The 21060-nt window shown below is 38.2% G+C and overlaps 1 protein-coding gene and 1 long non-coding RNA gene across 4 annotated transcripts in view; one reads left to right on the forward strand and one right to left on the reverse strand.

Annotated features, from left to right (window-relative positions):
* LOC309631339 overlaps nt 1-21060 on the reverse strand; it is a 424491-nt gene that overhangs the window by 247101 nt on the left and 156330 nt on the right. The gene's annotated exons all lie outside the window — the stretch shown is intronic.
* The window catches only part of CERKL (CERK like autophagy regulator), a 139413-nt gene that overhangs the window by 89018 nt on the left and 29335 nt on the right, over nt 1-21060 (forward strand). For all 3 annotated transcript variants that reach the window (XM_082397531.1, XM_082397530.1, XM_082397532.1), the window contains one exon: nt 16240-16371. In XM_082397531.1, coding sequence (XP_082253657.1) covers nt 16240-16371 — 132 coding nt within the window. The remainder of the gene's footprint in view (nt 1-16239; nt 16372-21060) is intronic.

Raw genomic sequence — 21060 nt, forward strand, 5'->3', positions numbered from 1 at the left:
ATTGTAAAATTATGAATAAATGATAATTATCACTTTCAGATTCATTTTTTCAAAGAGTTCAGGGGATTTATGTGTCTCTATACAGCTTTCATATTAAACAGTTTGTCATAATTGGACGAGAGAAGAGCAAGGTTGTGACTGCCTGATGCTTCACATCATCTCATTCTAAAAATGTCTTCCGTAGAGTTCTTTGTAGCTAGTAATTTACATAAATCTTTACAGTGAACTATATTTCTGTAGTACATGAGAATGTTTATTGTTTGGGCAAGAGATCTAGGATGCATGTCTATTTTCCCACAAGCGAAATTAAGCTGTCTCCTTTTTCTTTATCAATAAATAAATTAATTAAATTTCATAAAACTTAGAGAACTTCCTCCTCTCTTTTACTTTCCTAACCTAGTTTTCAAAGTCTCCAAATTCTTTTCTTAACTGTTACAGTTATTTTTGTGGAAGATAGGTTTATCGGTTTATTTGACAGTCTCACCTGGTGAATTTTGTCTTGGTATAGATCATCTATACCATTTTTCTAGATTCCACATTTATGCATTTTTATACGATATTTGCTTTTCTCTTTCTGACTTACTTTACTCTGTATGACACTCTCTAGGTCCATCCACGTCTCTACAAATGACCCAATTTCATTTCTTTTTATGGCTGAGTAATATTCCATTGTATATATGTACCACATCTTCTTTATCCATTCCTCTGTTGAGACATGTAGGTTGCTTCCATGTCCTGGCTATTGTAAATAGTGCTGCTTTGAACATTGGGGTGCATGTGTCTTTTTGAATTGTGGTTTTCTCTGGATATATGGCCAGGAGTGGGATTGCTGGATCATATGGTAGTTCTATTTTTAGTTTTTTAAGGAACTTTCATACTGTTTTCCTCAATGTAAATTGATAGTGGCTGTATCAATTTACATTCCCACCACACATGTAGGAGAGTTCCCTTTTCTCCATGCCCTCTCCGGCAGTTATTGTTTGTAGACTTTTTGATGATGGCCATTCTGACTGGTGTGAGGTGATATCTCATTGTAGTTTTGATTTGCATTTCTCTAATAATTAGTGATGTTGAGCATCTTTTCATGTGTTTGTTGGCCAGCTGTATGTCATCATCTTTACACAGTGGTGCCATCCCTTTGGCTACCTGCTTCTCTGCGTTGTCCTTTTTCATGTGAGATGATGGCACACAAGTGCCCTGATGGGGCTGAAGGACAGCACTCCCAGTCCAAGCCTAAGATGGGACAACTGAGGTTGTTTTTCAGAACCAACTAGTACCCTGTGCACTAAAGGCAGTTTCCTTCTGGCCCACTTTCTGATTTTTTAATAACTGATGATTTTTTTTAGAAGGCAAACTGATTTATTTTAAATTCTGAGCAAAAGGGTTAGTATTTATTTTCATTGTTGCTGTAAATTTAATTTAGAAAAGATTTCCCCAGCTCTTAAAGAATTCTTCTACTGGTCATAAGTTTGTATATATAGGAAGTAAATATGAGTTAGTGATTGAATTATTTTTTATTTTTTAAAAGCTTAACTTGGCAGCCATAAGAGGTTGTTTGATTTTTCATGCTAAATGTTTCTTTCAAAGGATATAAATGTCTATTGCAAAACCTACTGTTGATGAATCTTTGGTTCTTTGTGAAGTATTTGCCTTAGTCTTTTTGTTTTATTTTAGGAATTGATGTAAGTGGTTATGTTTCTGGACTTATTTTATATCACAGCAATTTTAAAAGGAAGGCTTTTTGCTTAAATGATTGTTTTTGCAGTGTTGATCTTTTGTTTTCTTTAATGCAATTGGAATTACAGTTTTATAATTTATTTTTTCTTTAATTTTTGGTTTATTTTTAAAAAGAATACACACACACACACACACACACACACACACACACATATGGCTTCTATTGTGTGCCACATACTATTCCAGGGGCTAGTAATATAGCAGAGAGCAGAACCACAAAGTCTTTGACCTCAGGTAGCTTATATTCTAGTGGTAGTGGGGTGTCTTAGTCTGTTTGGGATGGTATAACAAAGTACCATAGAGAAGGTGGCTTTATAAATAACAGAAATTTACTTCTCACAGTCCTGGAGGCTTGAAGTCTGAGCTCAGGGTGCCAGCATGGTCAGGTTCTGGTGAGAGCCCTCGTCTTGTGTCTTCACATGGCAGAAAGAAAGCTAGAGCCCTCTGGGGTCTCTTTTATAAAAGCACTAATCCCATTCATAAGGGCTCAACCCTCATCACCTAATTACCTCCCAAAGGCCCCACCTCCTAATACCTCACATTGGGGATTAGGATGTCAACATATAAATTTGGGGGCGGGACACAAATACTTAATTCATAAGAAGAGGGAATTGAAAAAAAAGTCAAATATATTTCTATGATGTGAAGTGTACACAGGTGGTTAAGGAAGACTTCATGGGCTGTGAAGTGTTAGAAAAGAGCTGAAAGTAACAGGGAGCCATATGGATATGGAAATGTTCCAAGCAGAGGGAACAGTAAGTGCAAAAGCTTGAGCAAGAAAGTCATGTGCAGAGTAGAGTCAACAGGGAGCCAAATAATTGGAAATGACGTCACAGAGGTGGCTGGGAGTAGCCATGAAGGATCTTGCAAGATTTGTATGATTTTTTACTTTTATCCTGAGAAGAATGGGGGCTAATTGGGGACTTTTAAGCAGAGGAGCGACATGATCTGACTTACTTTCAAAATGGTTATTCTGGCTGCCAAGTAGAGAGTAGATTTTGCGAGTGGGTGAGTGGGTGCAGCAGGAGACCAGTTAAATGAAATTAGTATAGTCCGGCCAAGAGATGGTGGCTTAAATCAGGGTAGGGGCGGGAGACATGGTATGAAGTGGTTTGTCTTTGCATTTGTTTTTGAAGATAGAGCTGGCTGGATTTATTGACTTAGTGGATACGGGGGATATTAAAAAAAAAATTCAAGGATGACACCAAGATATTTTTTACTCTATTATGAAAAATGATCAAACATCTAGGTGCCCATTATAATGTTTTTATATTTTCTATATTTCTGTTACCTAGATTCTACAGTTCTTAAGATTTTTCCATAGTGACTTCAAACATTTTATGCTGTCAATGTGTTTTAAAGTAAATTATAAACATCATTATATTTTCCCCAGAAATATTTCAGTATGCATCTCTAAAAACAGAAATTTTACAAATAACAAAATATCATTATCCTACAAAATGAATGAACTATAGTTATTTATTATCATCTAATACCTGGTCCACACTGAAATTTCCCCCCGTTTTCCAGAATGTCTTTTATAGCTGATTTGTAACCATCAGTGTCCAGTCAATTAAATGCATTTAAACTACAACACTACAACATGCCCTTTCTCATCTTTTATATTCTCTCGGACATTGATTTATGGAAGAGACTGGATTATTTATCCTGTAGACATTTTAGTGTTCATAAGAAACATTTAGCCCATTTAAATTTTAAATATAGATTATTGGTCCTTACTCCCAGAAATTATGATTCAATGGATCTGGTGTGGGCCTTTTAATGAGCTGCTGCGTGATACTGGGGTGTCATTGTGGAGACCACAGACTTTGAGCAGTACTGCTATGCCCCTATCTGATTGCTTCTTGGGGGCATCATTTAACTTGTTCTTCTATTCTCTGTATTTACTATAAACTGGATTTTCAATCTAAAGACTTAATTAGATTTATGTTATAAATTTTGGGCAAGGATACTTCATAAGTGGTATGTGTACTTCATTTTTTATCATCTCAGGTGGTACATAATGAATGTCTCACTTCCCTACTGTTAATGAGGCCAAGATGACTTCCCCAAGGCTAAGACTGATCCCTGAATCAAGGAGGTGAAAAAGCTTGATCCCTCTGTTGTAATGTCTCTATTTGAAACTAGCAGATAATTTGTTGGGTGGTACTCAGGGACCAAGGCCATGTCTAGTCCTCAGTAAATATTTCATCTAATGGTTTTAACATGCATTGATTATCCTTGCCTGAACTGATTATTTAACTAGGGGTAGATCATGGAGATTTTCTAATTCAACCATTCTTCCTAAATGAGTGCTATTCTTTTTTTAAAAAATGATGTTGCTTCTGTAACTGGTACTGTTTGGTTAGCTAGAAGTATAGCGCATATTAGAAAGGCAGGATAAATGCTTAAGTAGTTGTTCAAAGTAAAGTGAAGTTTCTGACTGGAGTGAGTGGAAGGATAAAGTTGTCATTTAGTGAGAAGGGGAAGATGGTGGGTAGACAGACCAGGTTTAGTGGGGAAAAGCAGAATTTCAGTTTTGAATATGTTAAATTTGAGATGTCTATTAAACATTTGTATTGATCAAAGTTCAGTTGATATAAAACATAAAATACTCTAGCTATTTTAAATAGTAAGCTGTTTTATACAGATAATATTATTAAAGGGCTAGAGGAGAAGGTTCTAGGGCATCGAATGTGCTGGTGGCCTACAACTGTTGCTGATTGCTTTTTTCCCCCTCACCCCACATATATGGCCTCATGAGACATTTTCTCTGGCCAGTTGCCTAAGGGAACTAAATGGGGCCTAGTTCAGAGACAGCTCTGCCTGGTATAATAGAAGTGAGCTCCTGAAGCATTACAGCCCTGCTCAAGGTGTTCCTAAAAGATAGTAGGGAAGGGAGATCCTTCTGGTAGTCAGAACTTCAAACAGTTGATACTAGTTGTTAAGGAGTGATGGCCACAGGGATTGACGTATCTCAACGCGTGAACAGTGGTGAAGAGCTTGGCCAAATAGTTGGAAGCCAAAATTTGGAGTGTTGGTGGCAAAGATGTATAAAGCAAAAGTATATGGATGACTTTCACAGAATAAGAACAGAATGTGAGATTTGTATTTTATGTAAATGCTCACCAAAGAAAATTTATTCTCTAGAAATAACCAGGAAATAACCAGGTATGTAAGATGCTCCATTCTATAGATGTTTGTCTGCATCTTTTCAGAGCAAACCCAGGGCCTGCACAATGAACATATAAACAAAGTGGCCTTAAAGCAGGAAGGAGAAAAATACAGGGATTTAGCAATAAGCACTTCTGCTCACCAAGGCTGATTTGACTACCACCATTGCTGAGTACTCTGCCTGCAAGCAGATCAGTCTTGAGCCCTGGATACACCCCATATCCCAGGGCAACCAGTCCACCACTTGGTGGCAGGTTGATACATTGAATCCTGTCCTTTGTGAAAGGTCAGTGGCTTGGCCTCATTGCTATGAATGCTTACTTCTGGTATGGATTTGCATTTCTTGTCCACCATGTTTCTGCCAACACTACCATTGGTGGCCCTACTAAATGCCGTGTTCAGTGAATTTGCATCCTATACAATACTGCTTTTGATCAAGGGACTCATTCACATCAAAAATAGTGAAACAGTTGGCTGACAAGTGTGGGATTCACTAGTCTTACCATTTTTCCTATTTTATAATATTGTCTTCCACCTGGGAGACTAAATCTTGTGATATTAAAGTAGTTTTTAGTTCCATAAACAGAATACATGGGTCTATGGACTAATGAATGAGTTAAGGTAAAAGTGTCATTTCTTATCTCCACCTTTTGTGACCCACTCATAATATTTTTGCTTCCGGCCTCTACAACTTTGAACTCTGCTGATTTAGAGCTTTTAGTTTAAAAGAATACTTTCATATGGGAACATGACAGTGGTTCAATTGAATTGGACATTGAAAACTACTTGGCCACATTATTGAACCATATCATTGAACCAGCAAATGAAAAAATAATAATGAAGTTGCTCTGCTGGCAAAGGTAATCAGTTCTGATTATCAGTGGGAAATAGTGTTGCTACTACTACTCAATAGGAGGATGATATCTAGAACCCAGCAGGCAACCTGGGCTGCCTCTTAGGAGCAGGATGAAATGAATGAACACATTGTCTAGGAAAATAAAAATGGCCAAACTGACTCCAGAAGACATAGATAATGTTCAAGACCAGTTATCACCAAAGAAGCAGAAATCTTTTTGGTACTCCTAAAAAAAAGCACCAACTCTGATATTTTCACAGGGATATGCACCATACCTTTCAGGAACAGGAAAACTTCAATACTATTTAAATTATTCTGGAGCATAGGAAAATATGGAAAACTCCCAGATTTTATTTCTAGAGCTTGCATGAAATTAATACCAACATCTGACAATGAAGTCCAAAGAAGGAAAAGTATAGATTGATTTTACTTATGAGTGTCAAACAACCCTTAATAAAATAAGAATAGATGGCTGTGTTATCAACATGATAAATATATATCTCATTTTAAAGCCTATAATAGGAGAAACATGTGAGGGAGTCCCATTAAATTTTGGAACTGACAACAGTATCCTTCATCAGCCCTGTTGGTCACATTCTTCTGGTGAAACCCACCAATGCAGGTAGACTAGAGAAGAACATGAATTTGTGCGACAGTTGGAAAGAGGAAAGTGAAATTACTATTATTTGAAGATGAAATAACTATTAGACTGGAAAATCCAAGAGAATAAAGGGAAAATCTATGATGAACAATGAGAAAATTAAGTGCTAGGTGTAGAAATCAATGGTTTTGATATATGGCTTCAAGAGTCAGTTGGGAGATGGAGTTAGAAACATTGACAGCAGCAGCAAAAAAAGGTGAAAAACCTAGACTTATTCAGCATTTATCTGAAAAATGTTTACCATGGTACTTAGGGACGCAGGAGACTTAAAATGGAAAAGCATACCATGTTTCTGTAAAGAAAGACTGAATCTCATAAAAGTGTTACAGCCCTTAAGATAATATATATTTAACGTAATCCGAATAAAATACCAGGAGAATTTTTTCACACTAGACAAACTGATTTTAAAGATCATGTGTAAAAATAGACATGGAAATTCTTAAAAGTAGTAAGGAACTCTATCAGCTACTAAGTCATGTTATGAAACTATAATATTTAAGACATTATGATACTGGCATATGAATAAATCAATAGATCTCAGACTAGACACTTAAGAAGAGATTCAAACACATCCAGAAATTTAGTGTATCTAAGGGTGGCATTTGAAATCTGTAGGAGAAAGACTGATTATGCCATGAATTAGGTTGGGACAGATAGATAGCTACCTGGAAAAAAGTAAAGTCAACTCCCAATTTTGTATCATCTATCAAAATAAATTTCAGATAGTATTAAATAAAATATGAAATTGAGACCATAAAATTATTAGAAAAATATAGGGGATTTTTTTTTGTCACAAAGGGAGCTTTTAAATATGATGCGAAACCCAGAAACCATAAAAGAAGTGATAAATTCAACCATAGGCACATAAAAATGAAAACGTTTGACATAGAGAAAACAGCATAAATAAAATTAAAAGCACTAAATGACACACTGGGAAAAATATCTGTAACTCACACAACAAGTAAAAGGTTGATACCGTATGGAGCACTGCTACAATTAACGTGACAAACACAGTACAAAGAAAGAATTGGCTAATGATATAAACTGACAGTTCATGGAAAAATAAAAGTAGCTCTTAAACATTTGCAAAGTTTCTCAGCCTCTCTCATAATAAGAGAAATGTAAATTGAAATTAGAGTGATATGTGGTTTTTCACCCCTCAGATTGTCAAAGATCAAAAAAATTTGAAAATTTACAAGGTTTACAAGGGTGTAAGAAAACACCCTTATAAACTGGTAGTAAAAATAATAGGTAAACTGACTACTTACTATGTGCCGTGCACTTTTCTAAATACTTTACACTTATTTAATCATCACAATTTGTGAGAGGCACTCTTATTATCCCCATATTACAGATGAGGAAACTGAAGAACAGAGAAGTTAAACAATAACCCAAAGTCACACAGTTGGCAAATGGAAGAGCTAAGATTTAAAATCAATTACTTTTACTCTAGCATTTACTTTTTTTTAGTCACAACTAAATTTCTATGGCAAGTAATTTGGCAATATACACTCTCAAGGGTACATACCCTTTGACCCAGTGTTTCTACTTCTAGAAGTTTGTCCTGCAGTTTTATGTAAATAGATGCAAAATGACATTCATTGCAGCAGTGTTTGCAGTAAAGGAAGATTGGAAACAACCTAAATACCCATCCCCAGGGAACTAGTTAATTAAATTGAGGTTCATCCAAAGAAAACTAGGCAGCTTTAAATAAAGTAAGATAGCACTCTATGTAGTGATATGGAATTATCTCCAAAATATTGTAAAAGGAAAAGCAAGGCACAGAATAGTGGGTTAGGATGCTACCATCTATGTAAAAAGTCACAGAATGTATACCTACATTTTTGTATATGCAGAGAACAGATTCTTGACATGATGCCAATGGTTGTCCCTCAGGAAGGGAACTAGATACCAGGGAATGAGCTGAATAATGAGATTTTTGAATTCTGTACAATGTGTGTATTTTAATTTGTACAGAAAATAATTGTGTATATGGTTCTCAAATATAGAGACATTTGCATTGTGGTCACTTGGTGAAGAGTGTAACCAAGTGCCATAGACAGACGTGGGTTCAGACTCCAACACTGGATGGTTACCAGAGGGGAAAGGGGCTTTGGAACAACTGTAGTTCCGGGCAACTTTGCTTCTTCCCTAACTTGGATATTGACCAGAGGGAAGACAGAATCCATAGAGCTCTCTGTGCTTGGGGTAAGACTCATCACCACCCCACTCTCCAATCCCAACTGCTGCACACAAGTTTTATCTCTTACACACACTGTGTTGCTGCCTGAGGCCCTTCATCGCCTAGACTCTCATCCCTCTAAGGCCCTCTCTGTGTACCGCCTAACCTGACACCATCCCCTACTCTCCTCAACTCCAGGCACCATTTTATTTTTGCCCTGTGGAACGAATGATTCATCATTAGCAAAATCTGTATTGTCAACCACTTTTCCAAATATCCCCCTTTTGCTTTAGTAGAGAGACACAGCTCTTCCAGGAGCTTATAGCGTTCCCTGCCGTCCTCTCGAGTGGTAGCTGTTTTCTCTGCCATGCCTTTCATACAACTGGTGCTGGAGATGCTATTGACATCTTGAAGTCTTCCTTGCATCTCACTGATATTTGGGGACCATTTTCTCAGCATATTCTCTTAAAAATCCTCAGCATTGGAGCTCAGTCCATCAGACACCACCTGCTAGCATTACCCGCAATCCTGTACAGCCTACTGCGTCCTTCTGCCGGTCTTTGAAGACTTTAGCTCCTGCCTCACTGTCACTCCCTCCAATACTACTGCTGTCATAATTCTATGTGTTTTTTTGTACATTTCTCTCAGTTTTTACCTCTTCTCCTTCAGAGATCTTGACCTGTATTTCACTTTCCCCATTTTCTCCCATAATCATATTTCTAGTACAGTAGTTCTCAAAGTGTGGCCCCCTGGACCAACATCATCAGCGTCACCTGGGAACTAGTTAGAAATATAAATTCTCAGACCCCACCCGAGACTACTGAGTCCAGAACTCTGGGGCTGGGACCCAGAAATCTCTGTTTTAAGAAGCTCCTTTTTGTGATTCTGTTGAATGTGGAAGTTCATCAGATTTTGTTATTGTCATTAGCAATAACTCTCTGTCTCAATTTTAATCATCCTACCCTCCATGTGGCTACTGCCTTCTGTCTTCCTAGCTCACCAGATCAACTCTCCCAACCCCTAAAATCCTTCAGCCCCGCTGAGACCACAATTTACTGTTTTTGCCACTTTTCACTAGTCCTTAGCCCTCTTATGTCCTTACTTTCCCCTTTTTCAGCCACACATGTGACTACTCTTTGTTCTCTTTCATATACCACATCAAAATAGGAAACAAATCTTGTCCATTCTCTCTTCAAAATATATCAAAATATACTCAAAATACATTTGAAAGTTGCTAAGAAAGTAATCTTAGAAGTTCTCATCACAAGAAAAAAATTTTTCTATAACTCTGTGGTGACAGATGGTAACTAGAATTATTGTGGTGATTATTTCCCAATGGATACAAATGTTGAATCATTATATTGTACACCCAAAACTAGTATAATGTATGTCAATTATACTTCAATGAGGAGGTATATCTAGAATCTGACTTTTCTTATAATGTCCACTTCAACCACTGTGTCTAAGCACACAGTGTTAGAATATTGCCAGTGTTGTTTACTTTGTTAGTCCTTACTCTGTGTCTACTTTCCATATGGCAGCTGAAGTGATCCTTTTAACACCTAAGGCTACGTTGCTGTAAACACTACTCAAAATTCTCCATGTTTCTTCTCTCACTCAGAACCCAAGCTAAAATCCTTGTAAATGCCTACAAAGCTCTGGGTGATCTGACCTTCCCTGGCCAGCAAGTCATTTCTTCTACCTTTGCCCTCTTTCTCTCCCACAACTGAGCTTCACTTTTTTTTTTAACATCTTTATTGGAGTATAATCGCTTTGTATACACCATAAACTATATGGTGTGCTAGTTTCTGCTTTATAACAAAGTGAATCAGCTATACATATATCCCCATATCTCTTGCGTCTCCCTCCCTCCCACCCTCCCTATCCCACCCCTCTAGGTGGTCACAAAGCACCAAACTGATCTCCCTGTGCTATGCGGCTGCTTCCCACTAGCTATCTGTTTTACATTTGGTAGTGTATATATGTCCATGCCACTCTCTCACTTTGTCCCAGCTTACCCTTCCCCCTCCCCGTGTCCTCAAATCCATTCTCTAGTAGGTCTGCGTCTTTATTCCTGTCCTGCCCCTAGGTTCTTCATGACTTTTTTTTTTTTTTTTTTTTTCAGATTTCATATATATGTGTTAACATACGGTATTTGTTTTTCTCTTTCTGACTTATTTCACTCTGTATGACAGACTCTAGGTCCATCCACCTCACTACAAATAACTCAATTTCGTTTCTTTTTATGGCTGAGTAATGTTCCATTGTATATATGTGCCACATCTTCTTTATCCATTCCTCTGTTGATGGACACTTAGGTTTCTTCCATGTCCTGGCTATTGTAAATAGAGCTGCAATGAACATTGTGGTACATGACTCTTTTTGAATTATGGTTTTCTCAGGGTATATGCCCAGTAGTGGGATTGCTGGGTCGTATGGTAGTTCTATTTTTAGTTTTTTAAGGAACCTCCATACTGTTCTCCATAGTGGCTGAATCAATTTACATTCCCACCAACAGTGCAAGAGGGTTCCCTTTTCTCCACACTCTCTCCAGCATTTATTGTTTGTAGATTTTTTGATGATGGCCATTCTGACTGGTGTGAGATGATATCTCATTGTAGTTTTGATTTGCATTTCTCTAATGATTAATGATGTTGAGCATTCTTTCATGTGTTTGTTGGCAATCTGTATATCTTCTTTGGAGAAATGTCTATTTAGGTCTTCTGCCCATTTTTGGATTGGGTTGTTTGTTTTTTTTGATATTGAGCTGCATGAGCTGCTTGTAAATTTTGGAGATTAATCCTTTGTCAGTTGCTTCATTTGCAAATACTTTCTCCCATTCTGAGGGTTGTCTTTTGTCTTGTTTATGGTTTCCTTTGCTGTGCAAAAGCTTTTAAGTTTCATTAGATCCTGAGCTTCACTTTTATCCTTAGAACTTTTTAACACTTAGCATGCTCTGAATTCTCTTGTTTATTTCTATCTCCTACCATTGGAATGGAAGCTTCATGAGGACAGAGGCTTTTCTTGTTCACTGATAGAACCTCAGCTTCTAGAGCCCTGCCTGGCAAATAACAGGCATGTAGTTATTTGTGAATAAATGAATGGATGTTATTGTTATCTAGATGACCCAAAGCTAACACTGCCCTTTTATTCACTCATCAAGTATTTGATCATCTATTATGTGCCCTGCACTAAGGAAATAGAATGTGGAGAAAAACCCAGGAAGTTTCCAGTCTAATATGGAAGAATAATTAATAAATAGATATAAAATAACAGCAGTGTAAGAATCAAGATTGGGAAGTGTATGGACTTGTGAGAACAAATGATAAGGGGGAAATGACCTAGCTGAAGTCACAAAGCCAAGGAAGCCATGGTAGGCTTTCCCTAGAAACAATGACTGAGGTAAGATCAAGACAAAGAGAAGAAGGGGTTAATTGGGCAAAGTGGCTATGGTGGCAGCTGGTGTAGGTGGGCAGCTAGTGGGGAGAGCAGGTGCAAGGACCCTGTGGTGGAGGGAACATAGGAGTTCAAGAAACTGAATGGCATAGGAGGAGGCTTGAGGAGGGAGCATGGAAGGAGAGAGGGATGGAGATTTGTTATGTCTCTTTATTCCACTTAATTAAGAACGTTTAAAAAATCCTACTTTATTCGGTAGAGATCTCCATCCTGATCTCTAAATTGATTTCAAATTGCTACCTAATTCATGTATACTTAGACTCTATCTTCATAGTCATCATATTAGATGCATCTAAAAGAAAAAGAGAAATGAGGAAATGAATACATGCTCTGGTAAAGAAAAAAAAAATTGGCTTTGTTGACTTGTATTTAAAAACCCCTTGATTGACCAGAATGTCTAAGGAATGGGACTTTCTGATTAATTTAGTTTTCATTGCTGTTGTTGTTAACTGAGGCTTAAAAATAAAATTATTTTACTTAAATCCTTTTAGAAAGTCTTTAAAAATAATTTTAGGAGGGCTTCCCTGGTGGTGCAGTGGTTGAGAATCTGCCTGCCAGTGCAGGGGACACGGGTTCGAGCCCTGGTCTGGGAAGATCCCACATGCCGCGGAGCGACTGGGCCCGTGAGCCACAATTACTGAGCCTGCGCGTCTGGAGCTTGTGCTCCGCAACAAGAGAGGCCGCGATAGTGAGAGGCCCGCGCACCGCGATGAAGAGTGGCCCCCACTCGCCGCAACTGGAGAAAGCCCTCACACAGAAACGAAGACCCAACACAGCCATAAATAAATAAATAAATAAATTTAAAAATAATAATAATAATAATTTTAGCCCCTTTCCTGCCATTTTAAGAAGATTGTGTCACAAAGATTGGGTGGGACGTATAGCGTGCACTTTTATACATATGTTTAAGGTCTACAAGCCTTCGACTGCAATGTACTTATCCACACAAACCCCAAATGACTGTTTCTCATTTCCACAAACATCTGTTCCTCCACAGTCATGATACAGGAAAAGGGGGAAATAAAAGTTGGTTTGTATGACAGCATTTGGGGACTGCAATTTGGTGGCTAGACACCTTCCTTACTGGGTCTGTCCCTGCTGGAGAAATGAGGGTATTCCAACAAATTTACCAGGGAAGGGAAACTTAAACGGATCTTTTGTCTGGACTCTGGGGTTTAGAACAAGTTTCTGGTCCTTTTCGTGTTTTAATAAAAGTGAGTCCTAGATTAATCTGCTTCGTCCATCCTGGTTAAAGGACACTAATACTGTCCTTCGTGGCAGTTTTGTTTTGTTTTGACCTGATCCAGAGTCACATACTGCATTTAGTTGTTACTCTTTAGTCTCCTTTAATCTGGAATAGTTCCTCAGCTTTTCTTTGTCTTTCATGGCCTTGACATTTTTGAAAAGTTTAAGGCAGGTATTTTGAGAATGCCCCTCAACTTGGGTTTGTCTGAGTGTTTCATCTTGTTAGGTCCACATTATGTATGCACTTGGGGCAGGAATCCCACAGAAGTTGTGGGTCCTTAGTGCTGTGTATCTTGTACATGAGGCACATGTGTCAGTTTGTATCACTCAGAGTGTTGTTAACTTTGATCACTTGACTGAGGACGTGTCTGCCTGCCTTCCTACTGTAAATATTCCTTTTTACTTTCTGTAAATAGAGTAATAGAGAAGGACAGAGTTTAAGAATAAGGAAATATTTTGTTCCCCAACTGACTGTCACCGATGGTTTTAGCATCCATTGCTGATTCTTGCCTAAATCCATCATTATTATGATGGTTGAAAATAGTGATTTTCTAACTCTGTAATTTTCCCGTATTTATTAATTGTTACTCTAAGATGACGTTTTTCCTTTTCCTCCTTTATTTCTATGTGTATTTAGTGTCGGTTTGACTCCCGGAGCTGGGTTTTTTAAAAAGTCACTGTAGTATGTATGATATGTTACTGTCCTTATTCCATTTTGTGTTGTCCCAGGTTTGGCCAGTGGGAGTCCTGAGACACTGAGTCCTTTATCAGAGTTTTCTGTATAAATGATATAAAAAATAGATAATAGAGGTACAGAGAGTAACATAGGAGCAAGAAGCCAGAGAGGTGAATTCTGCTGGTGCTCAGGAAGTGATCAGTGAGGAAGTGGTATTTGAGGTGAGCTTTGAGAAAGTGGTCAGATTTTTACAGGATTGGAGATGAGGCAGAGTGGAAACAGTGAACTGTCTGAACAGAGGAAGACCTAGCAGCTGGTATTCGGCAAGTGATACAGTGGGTCTGGGTCGTGAAGGGGAAGTGGAAATGGAACAGAAAACCCTCTGCACTGAGTTTGCTTCGAGCATCTTCTGTGCTGGTCTCACTGCTTGGTGTTTCCTCCCTGACCCTACCCCTGCTGTTTCACTAAGGGGAAGATGAAGTGTGAGGCAGGAGGGAATTGCAAGTAGTGAAAACAGCCAGAGCCCAAAGCTGTGCTCACATGCTCCCTTCTCTGGGAAGCCTTTTCCGGATCCCTAATAAGAATTAACCATCCTCCCCTCATCCACTCCCAGGGCACTTTGTGCCTTCGTGTTAACAAATCTGTTCTGTCTTGTACTGGTTCTATTTGTGGATACGTCTTCCCCCTGTAAAGCATGAACACATGTTAATCACTTTCCACCTCTTCCCAGTACTCAGTGCAAATGCTCAATAAGTATTTCTTGAATATGTGTGAGAGGGAGGAGAGAGGATAGGTTGGAGTTGGTTGGGGGAGGCTCTGCATGTCATTTTCAGGGGTCGGGCTTGCCCCACAGGCAGTGATGAGCCCCGGTGCTTTGGACCAGTGCAGGGCTGCTGGGAGCTGTGATGTCTGAGGATATGGTGGAAGGGGGGCTGCAAGGTACCCGTGAGTGGTCCTGGAGAACGCCGAGCCAGAGTGAGACAGCCAGGAAGGGCAGAGACGTGGAAGCAAATAGTTATCACCTCACGAATCTGGGCACTCATTTGAATGTTGGAATTGAAAGAAAAAAAGGGAATTGAGTATGGCTTTGAGGTTTCAAGACTGGGTGATTAGGAGACTGGCAGAAGTCTCTCACCAAAATGGGATCCCAGGGCCAAGTACAGAAGAGGTAAGGAGTTCAGCATTGTCCTGTCTGGTCCTCAGCCAAGACACTCCCTGAATTCAAACAATATGTGTTGTTGAAAATTTTTTATTATTTCAAATATGGTAAGAAATAAAATATTGTCTCTACTTGAGGCACAAAAACTGACGTGGGTGTAATGGACATTTTTCTTTTGGCTTTAGTAACGGTTTCATTAAAAACGGATGCTAGTAACTGCTTTTCTAACCTTGAAGCATGGCCCTGTGAGAAGAGCTTACCATGAAAGAAATAGTCGTCAGCTTTCTTCTGGCTCCTCTGTCCCCTCCTGCCCCTTCCTAACAACGGAAAATTTGCTTTGCACCTGCTCCAACTGGGCTCTAAGTGATAAGCATCTTGCAAGCCCAGAAAATTGTAGTATCAAATCTCAGCCCCAACTGTGAGGCAGCACTATATTCCTGAATCCCCGCTGAGAGGCGTTGCTTTCCCAATTCCCCAGGGAAGAGTTCTTTCTCCCTTGGCCCCTTTTCAGGCTTGAACTCCGACCTAAGCCCTCTTTTTAGCTTCCAGCGTGCATTGCTCTGGGTGCTGGCCCTGACCTGGCCTTGCATCCTCCACTCCACTCTGGGCTCATCAGCAGGTCAGCCCTGGGTAGCCCTGGGGTTACTGGAATGCCCAATTCCAATAATGAGCATATTTATCCAAGGAGAGGAACCGGACTTTTTAATCTGTTATAGTCCATTGCTTTCTTCCCCAGAAACAAATGCTAAAGGAACATTGGATATATTATCGGTGATTTGGTAAATATACTTAATCATTGCCTAATATTCATGAAGTCGCTTTCATTCACACCTTCCTTCATAAATTAAATGCTTTGTTATAACTCATGACTTACTTTAAGAGGGATATTCTTATTTCACTGCTAGGAACTGTGAAATGGTTTAAAATAATGCCATATTCAGGAAAACTCTTGGAAGAATTTCAAATAAAAATAGCAAATACTAATTAAATAGGTGTATAACATTCTAACTGGCCTTAGTGTATGGTTTTAAAGGGAAAGAAAAAATAAATGCTGACAGAGACTATAATTTTTGTCTTTATATTTTCCTCTTAGGTTTTTCAGACAGACCGAAGTCATTAAAAATAGTCCTTAACCCCCAAAGCCACAAAAAAGAAGCTACTCAGGTCTATTATGAGAAGGTTGAACCATTGTTGAAGATTGCGGGAATAAAGACGGATGTAACAGGTAAGTATTTTCAGAATATAATTTCATCTCTAAAAAAATCATACTTGAGGAAGCAAAATAACCTTGAGTTTGTTCTTGAGTCAAATTTAGGAAGCTACTTGTAATATCTAAAGCTTGTTTATGTGCTTCGATAACTTACTGCAGCCAGCTCCAGGATTATAATTCAATTATTTTGTTTTCTTTTAATTGTGTTATTTTTATTAGAATATCAGTATTTTCTCTTTAAACCTTTTTTCAGACTTTAAAAATTATTAGGTATCATTTTTAAGGGGGCTGCACACGTTTTGATACCTTCATTGAGATGTTGGCTATTTAAACATTATCTCTGCAGTTCAGCAGCAATTGATTTTTGTTCACTTAAATGTTTGATGTCTTTCCATGGAATCCTTCATTAGGTAGTTTTTGTTCTGACTCTGACCCCTGCTGGTTAGGTCAAAACTAAGCACTTAACTGCTGATTTTAGATGAATTTAGAGAAGCCAGAAGCTTAAATTCATTGTCTAAAATAAGAAGGGTGCTTAGGTTTGTGCCCAGGAAGACAGAAATTTGCTAATGCTAAAGTTCATATAAAGAAGATTAGTAAAATTCTTTTCAGCTTTTAAAATTTGGTGACCAGATTCCTTTGTTTCCTTGAGACTCTTATTTTTCCCACGGGGGTGGGGTGAGGAGGGTTGATGTTATAGTGAATCACACCCTCAGTTCTTCTGGTTTTATTTCTGTGTAGCTTCATTAACACACAGTGTAAATTTGTAGTAAATTTTAATTGATGAAGAATATTGCATAATAAGCCTACTCAGGATACAAGGCCCGAATGTACTTGGAATCTCCTAGTCCCAATTATAAGTTCCTAGGGAAGGGATTCAGAGTGACCTGGCTTTGCTCAGCTGTCACCAGGGGAGATGGGTCTCACAATGTAAATAAGGTTTATAAACCTACATCTCATGACTTGATGGATGGGGTAGAAGGAAATTCCTTTAAAAAAAAGCAGCAACAATAATCTTTGTGAGAAGGTCATCCACCCCAAAAGGCATCTACTACAATGAAGGTTGGAGAGAAACTACCATGAAAAACTCAAGAGGAGTTTCTGAATTAAAATAAAATTGTAGTGAAGGAGTTAATCTTTCATCTTTGTGGCTTTTGTCTTACTTGGAGGTGATTTATAAGAAAAAGAAACGATTCAGATCTATTGTTGCTTTCCCTGAAGATTTTCAAGGATTGGAAGAAGGGAAAGTTTGAAATTCATATTAGGATGAGCCAATTAAAAGCTGAATAAACTTATTGGTGAACCCAATAACATTTAATTGTTGTTTCATTGATTTAGTATCCAAAACAGTTTTACATGGATATTACTACATATCATTCAGTTCAAGAAACTCTTGTTGAATGCTTTGTGTTCAACACTATGCACAATGCAAGATGGATAAGTTCTACTACCTGCTCTTGAGTGACCGTTAATTTATTAGGGGTTAAAATAGATATTTAAAGTAGATATAATTGGGATATACATAAAGGAATTATGGTGTCTCAGGGGTCTTATTTATTTTGATCAGAAGACCCAAGAAAAGAATTTGAACTGGACAGTTTTAGAAAGTCAGAGAAGGCAAATAATGGTTTACTGTTATAGTAAATATACATATTTACTATATATATATAGCAGAAAAGAAAAGTGAGAGAAGGCAGGCACGCTAGCAGCACATACAAGTGGGTGTGGCTGTGTGCGCTGTACCCATAGTGTTTTGGTAGTTCTTTCATAACGTTGGCTTTATCTTAAATATGGTCCTTTCCATCATCGTAAAATGGTGCCAGTGAATTCAATTCTTCTTTATTCAAATCTAGTGAGGTGGGGAGAGGTGTGTATATGCAAGAGATTCAACATGTTTTAATCCTGAACAAGGATTAAAAATTTTTTCCTATCAGTTTGACTATCCTAATGTAGTACGTATACCCCACCTGGAGCACTTACTCTCTTAAGCATCAAGACCCTTCCCATGGGATGAGGGTGGGACTCCCTTCTCCTAAAGGCTGAGGACACCTGAACTGAAGTTGGGAAGGCTCCCAACAAAGTGTACAGGCGGAAGTCTGAGTCCAGATTAAGGATGAATCTTTATGCTACGCTCAGGAGTTTACTCATCGTGCATTGATTCGGAGGTGGTGTACATTTTTTACCATAGTGTTGCAATCTAGTTTAGCAAAGATGATTATGTCATGAGAATAAATATTGGAAGAGAAGAGGGAGAGACTGCAGGAAAGGAAACCAGCCTATGAGGCCTGAACTAAGGTAGAGGAAATGATAGGAATATGCTTTCCTTCTTAAAACAAGTATATTGGAGAGAAGAATGTTATGTTCTAGGACTTTTTTCCCCCTGAATTTTAGATATTTTTGCTTATTATATTTAGTTTAAGATAAAATTAGAATATTACATAAATGCAAATATAGAATTTATATATTTGTGCAACATGGCTAATTATTAGCTGCCTAACACTCCTCCTACAGGCAAAATTATGAAATTGCATCTTTTGCTTATAAAACCATTTTGATATGTATATTGGCTAAATATTTATATTAAAAATGTCTTCTGTTTTATGTGAAGGACTGAATAAACATGTGTGTATCTGAAAAGTTTTAGAATCTTCCTGCTTATCTCACAGTATAGTTTTATAGTTTGAATAAGGTAGTATATTTAAAACTACCTTGTGTACTATAAAGTACTATAGAAACATGGTCATAATGCAGTTGATTTCAGTTTCATAAATTATGTAACAGTAAGATTCAACTGAAACTTTGAAAAAGTATTTTCTATGAAAGAGTAAAGCAGAAAGAGTACATATTTTCTGCATGTCCAGTATGACCATTGTTTTAACATATCTTCTGTGCACTGCCGAGTCCAAATGGAATATGAATTATGTAATAAATTCTGTATGATGATGAATTCATTAAGAGAGTGCTGTATAAATGAGGCATGATGTAAAAACTATAGCTAGATGAATACATTATAAAGAATTTTTCTATACATTCTTAAAAAAATGAATAGCAAAACCCCCCACAAAAGAATCTGGTTAAAAAGTGCACAGATAATCTGAGTAGACATTTTTCCAAATAAGATATGCCTATAGCCAACTGGTACATAAAAAGGTGCTCAGCATTACTAATCATCAGGGAAATGCAAATCAAATCACAATGAGGTATCACCTCACACCTGTCAGAATGGGTATTTTCAAAAAGGCCAGAAATAACAAGTGTCGGTGAGGATGTGGAGAAAAGGGAACCCTCATGCATTGTTGGTGGGAAGGTAAATTGGTGCAGCCACTATGGAGGCCCCTCAAAAAATTAAAAATAGAGCTACCATATGATCCAGCAATTCCACACTTCTGGGTATGTATCCAAAGGAAACAAAAACACTAACTCAAAACAGGTATCTGTGCCCCATATTGATTGCAGCATTATTTACAACAGTCAAGACATGGAATCAACCTAAGTGTCCATCAGTTGATGAATGGATACAGAAGATGTGGTGTGTGTGTGTGTGTATGTGTATATATATATATATATTTGCATGCCATACCACAGAATACTCTTCAGCCATAAAAAGGAAGGAAATCCTGCCATTTGGGACAACATAAATGGACCTTGAGGGCATTATGCTATGTGAAATGAGTCAGAGAAAGACAAATGTCATATGATCTCACTTATATGTGGAATATTTTTTTAAAATTCCCCCAAAGAAACCAGAACATGTAGCTACAGAGAACAGATTTCCAGAGGTTGGGGGTGGCAGGGTGTCAGAAGAACCTAAAAAAAAGAGTTATTTATTCCTAATAACTTGATATGTGAATCAAATGGCATATGATACCATTTCTTTCTCTTCCTCTCTGAGCAGACTTTCGGAATTACACTATTAAAGGTGTGAGAGGAATTTTGGACATCATAGATTCATACGATAATTCATAGAACGATAAAGTGAAAAAGTCAAGGCAGCAGAGAAATTAAACTGGAAAGAACTTTGGAGGCCATCTAGTTCATTTCCCCTCGTACAGTGGAGTGTAGTCACGTGGCACTCTTGGTGGAAGAACACCCAGCCTCGGCCTGGGCACCCTGTGATGGAGTCAGTGTGTGCCGTTACTGGACGATACTGATGGATATTCTCAACTGGAGTTCAGGGTCATATTAGAAAAGAGCACCTCCTTTGTGCTAACTTACAAAAAGATGATCTTTCTTCTGGGCTGATGTAGCCCAAGGTCACCTCGCATGCTGAGTAGGAGTACTGGCTGGATTGCAAACCTACCTGACCCTTTGCCAAATGCCTTTGTGCAAGGCATAAACTGCAAGGAGAACTTGTGAGCTGACGTTTGCCACGTTGTGACTTTCAGTGTTGATGTTATCTTTAGTAGTGATACAAAATAAATGAAATATGTTTTCCATGAGCTTTGAGGTATTTGAAAACAGATTTCATGTCTGCCCGTGATCTCTCTTGTTCAAGACAGGCAATTCCACCTCCTTCAGTCAATCTTGGTAGTAACAAAGCTGCTAGACCTTATCGTGCTGATTATCATTATCGTGGTCAGAGACACTTCTCTGAATGTAGCCTTGATCTCTGCCAGCTCAGGGCCCATGGGAGTGCCTAGTCACCAGATAATTTTACCTCCTTTCTGACCCTGGGCAGAGTTTTCAGAAGAGTGGGGTTTATTTTCA

The sequence above is a fragment of the Balaenoptera borealis genome (genome assembly GCF_965194805.1).
Source record: "Balaenoptera borealis genome assembly, chromosome: 6".
Classification (NCBI taxonomy): Eukaryota; Metazoa; Chordata; class Mammalia; order Artiodactyla; family Balaenopteridae; genus Balaenoptera; species Balaenoptera borealis.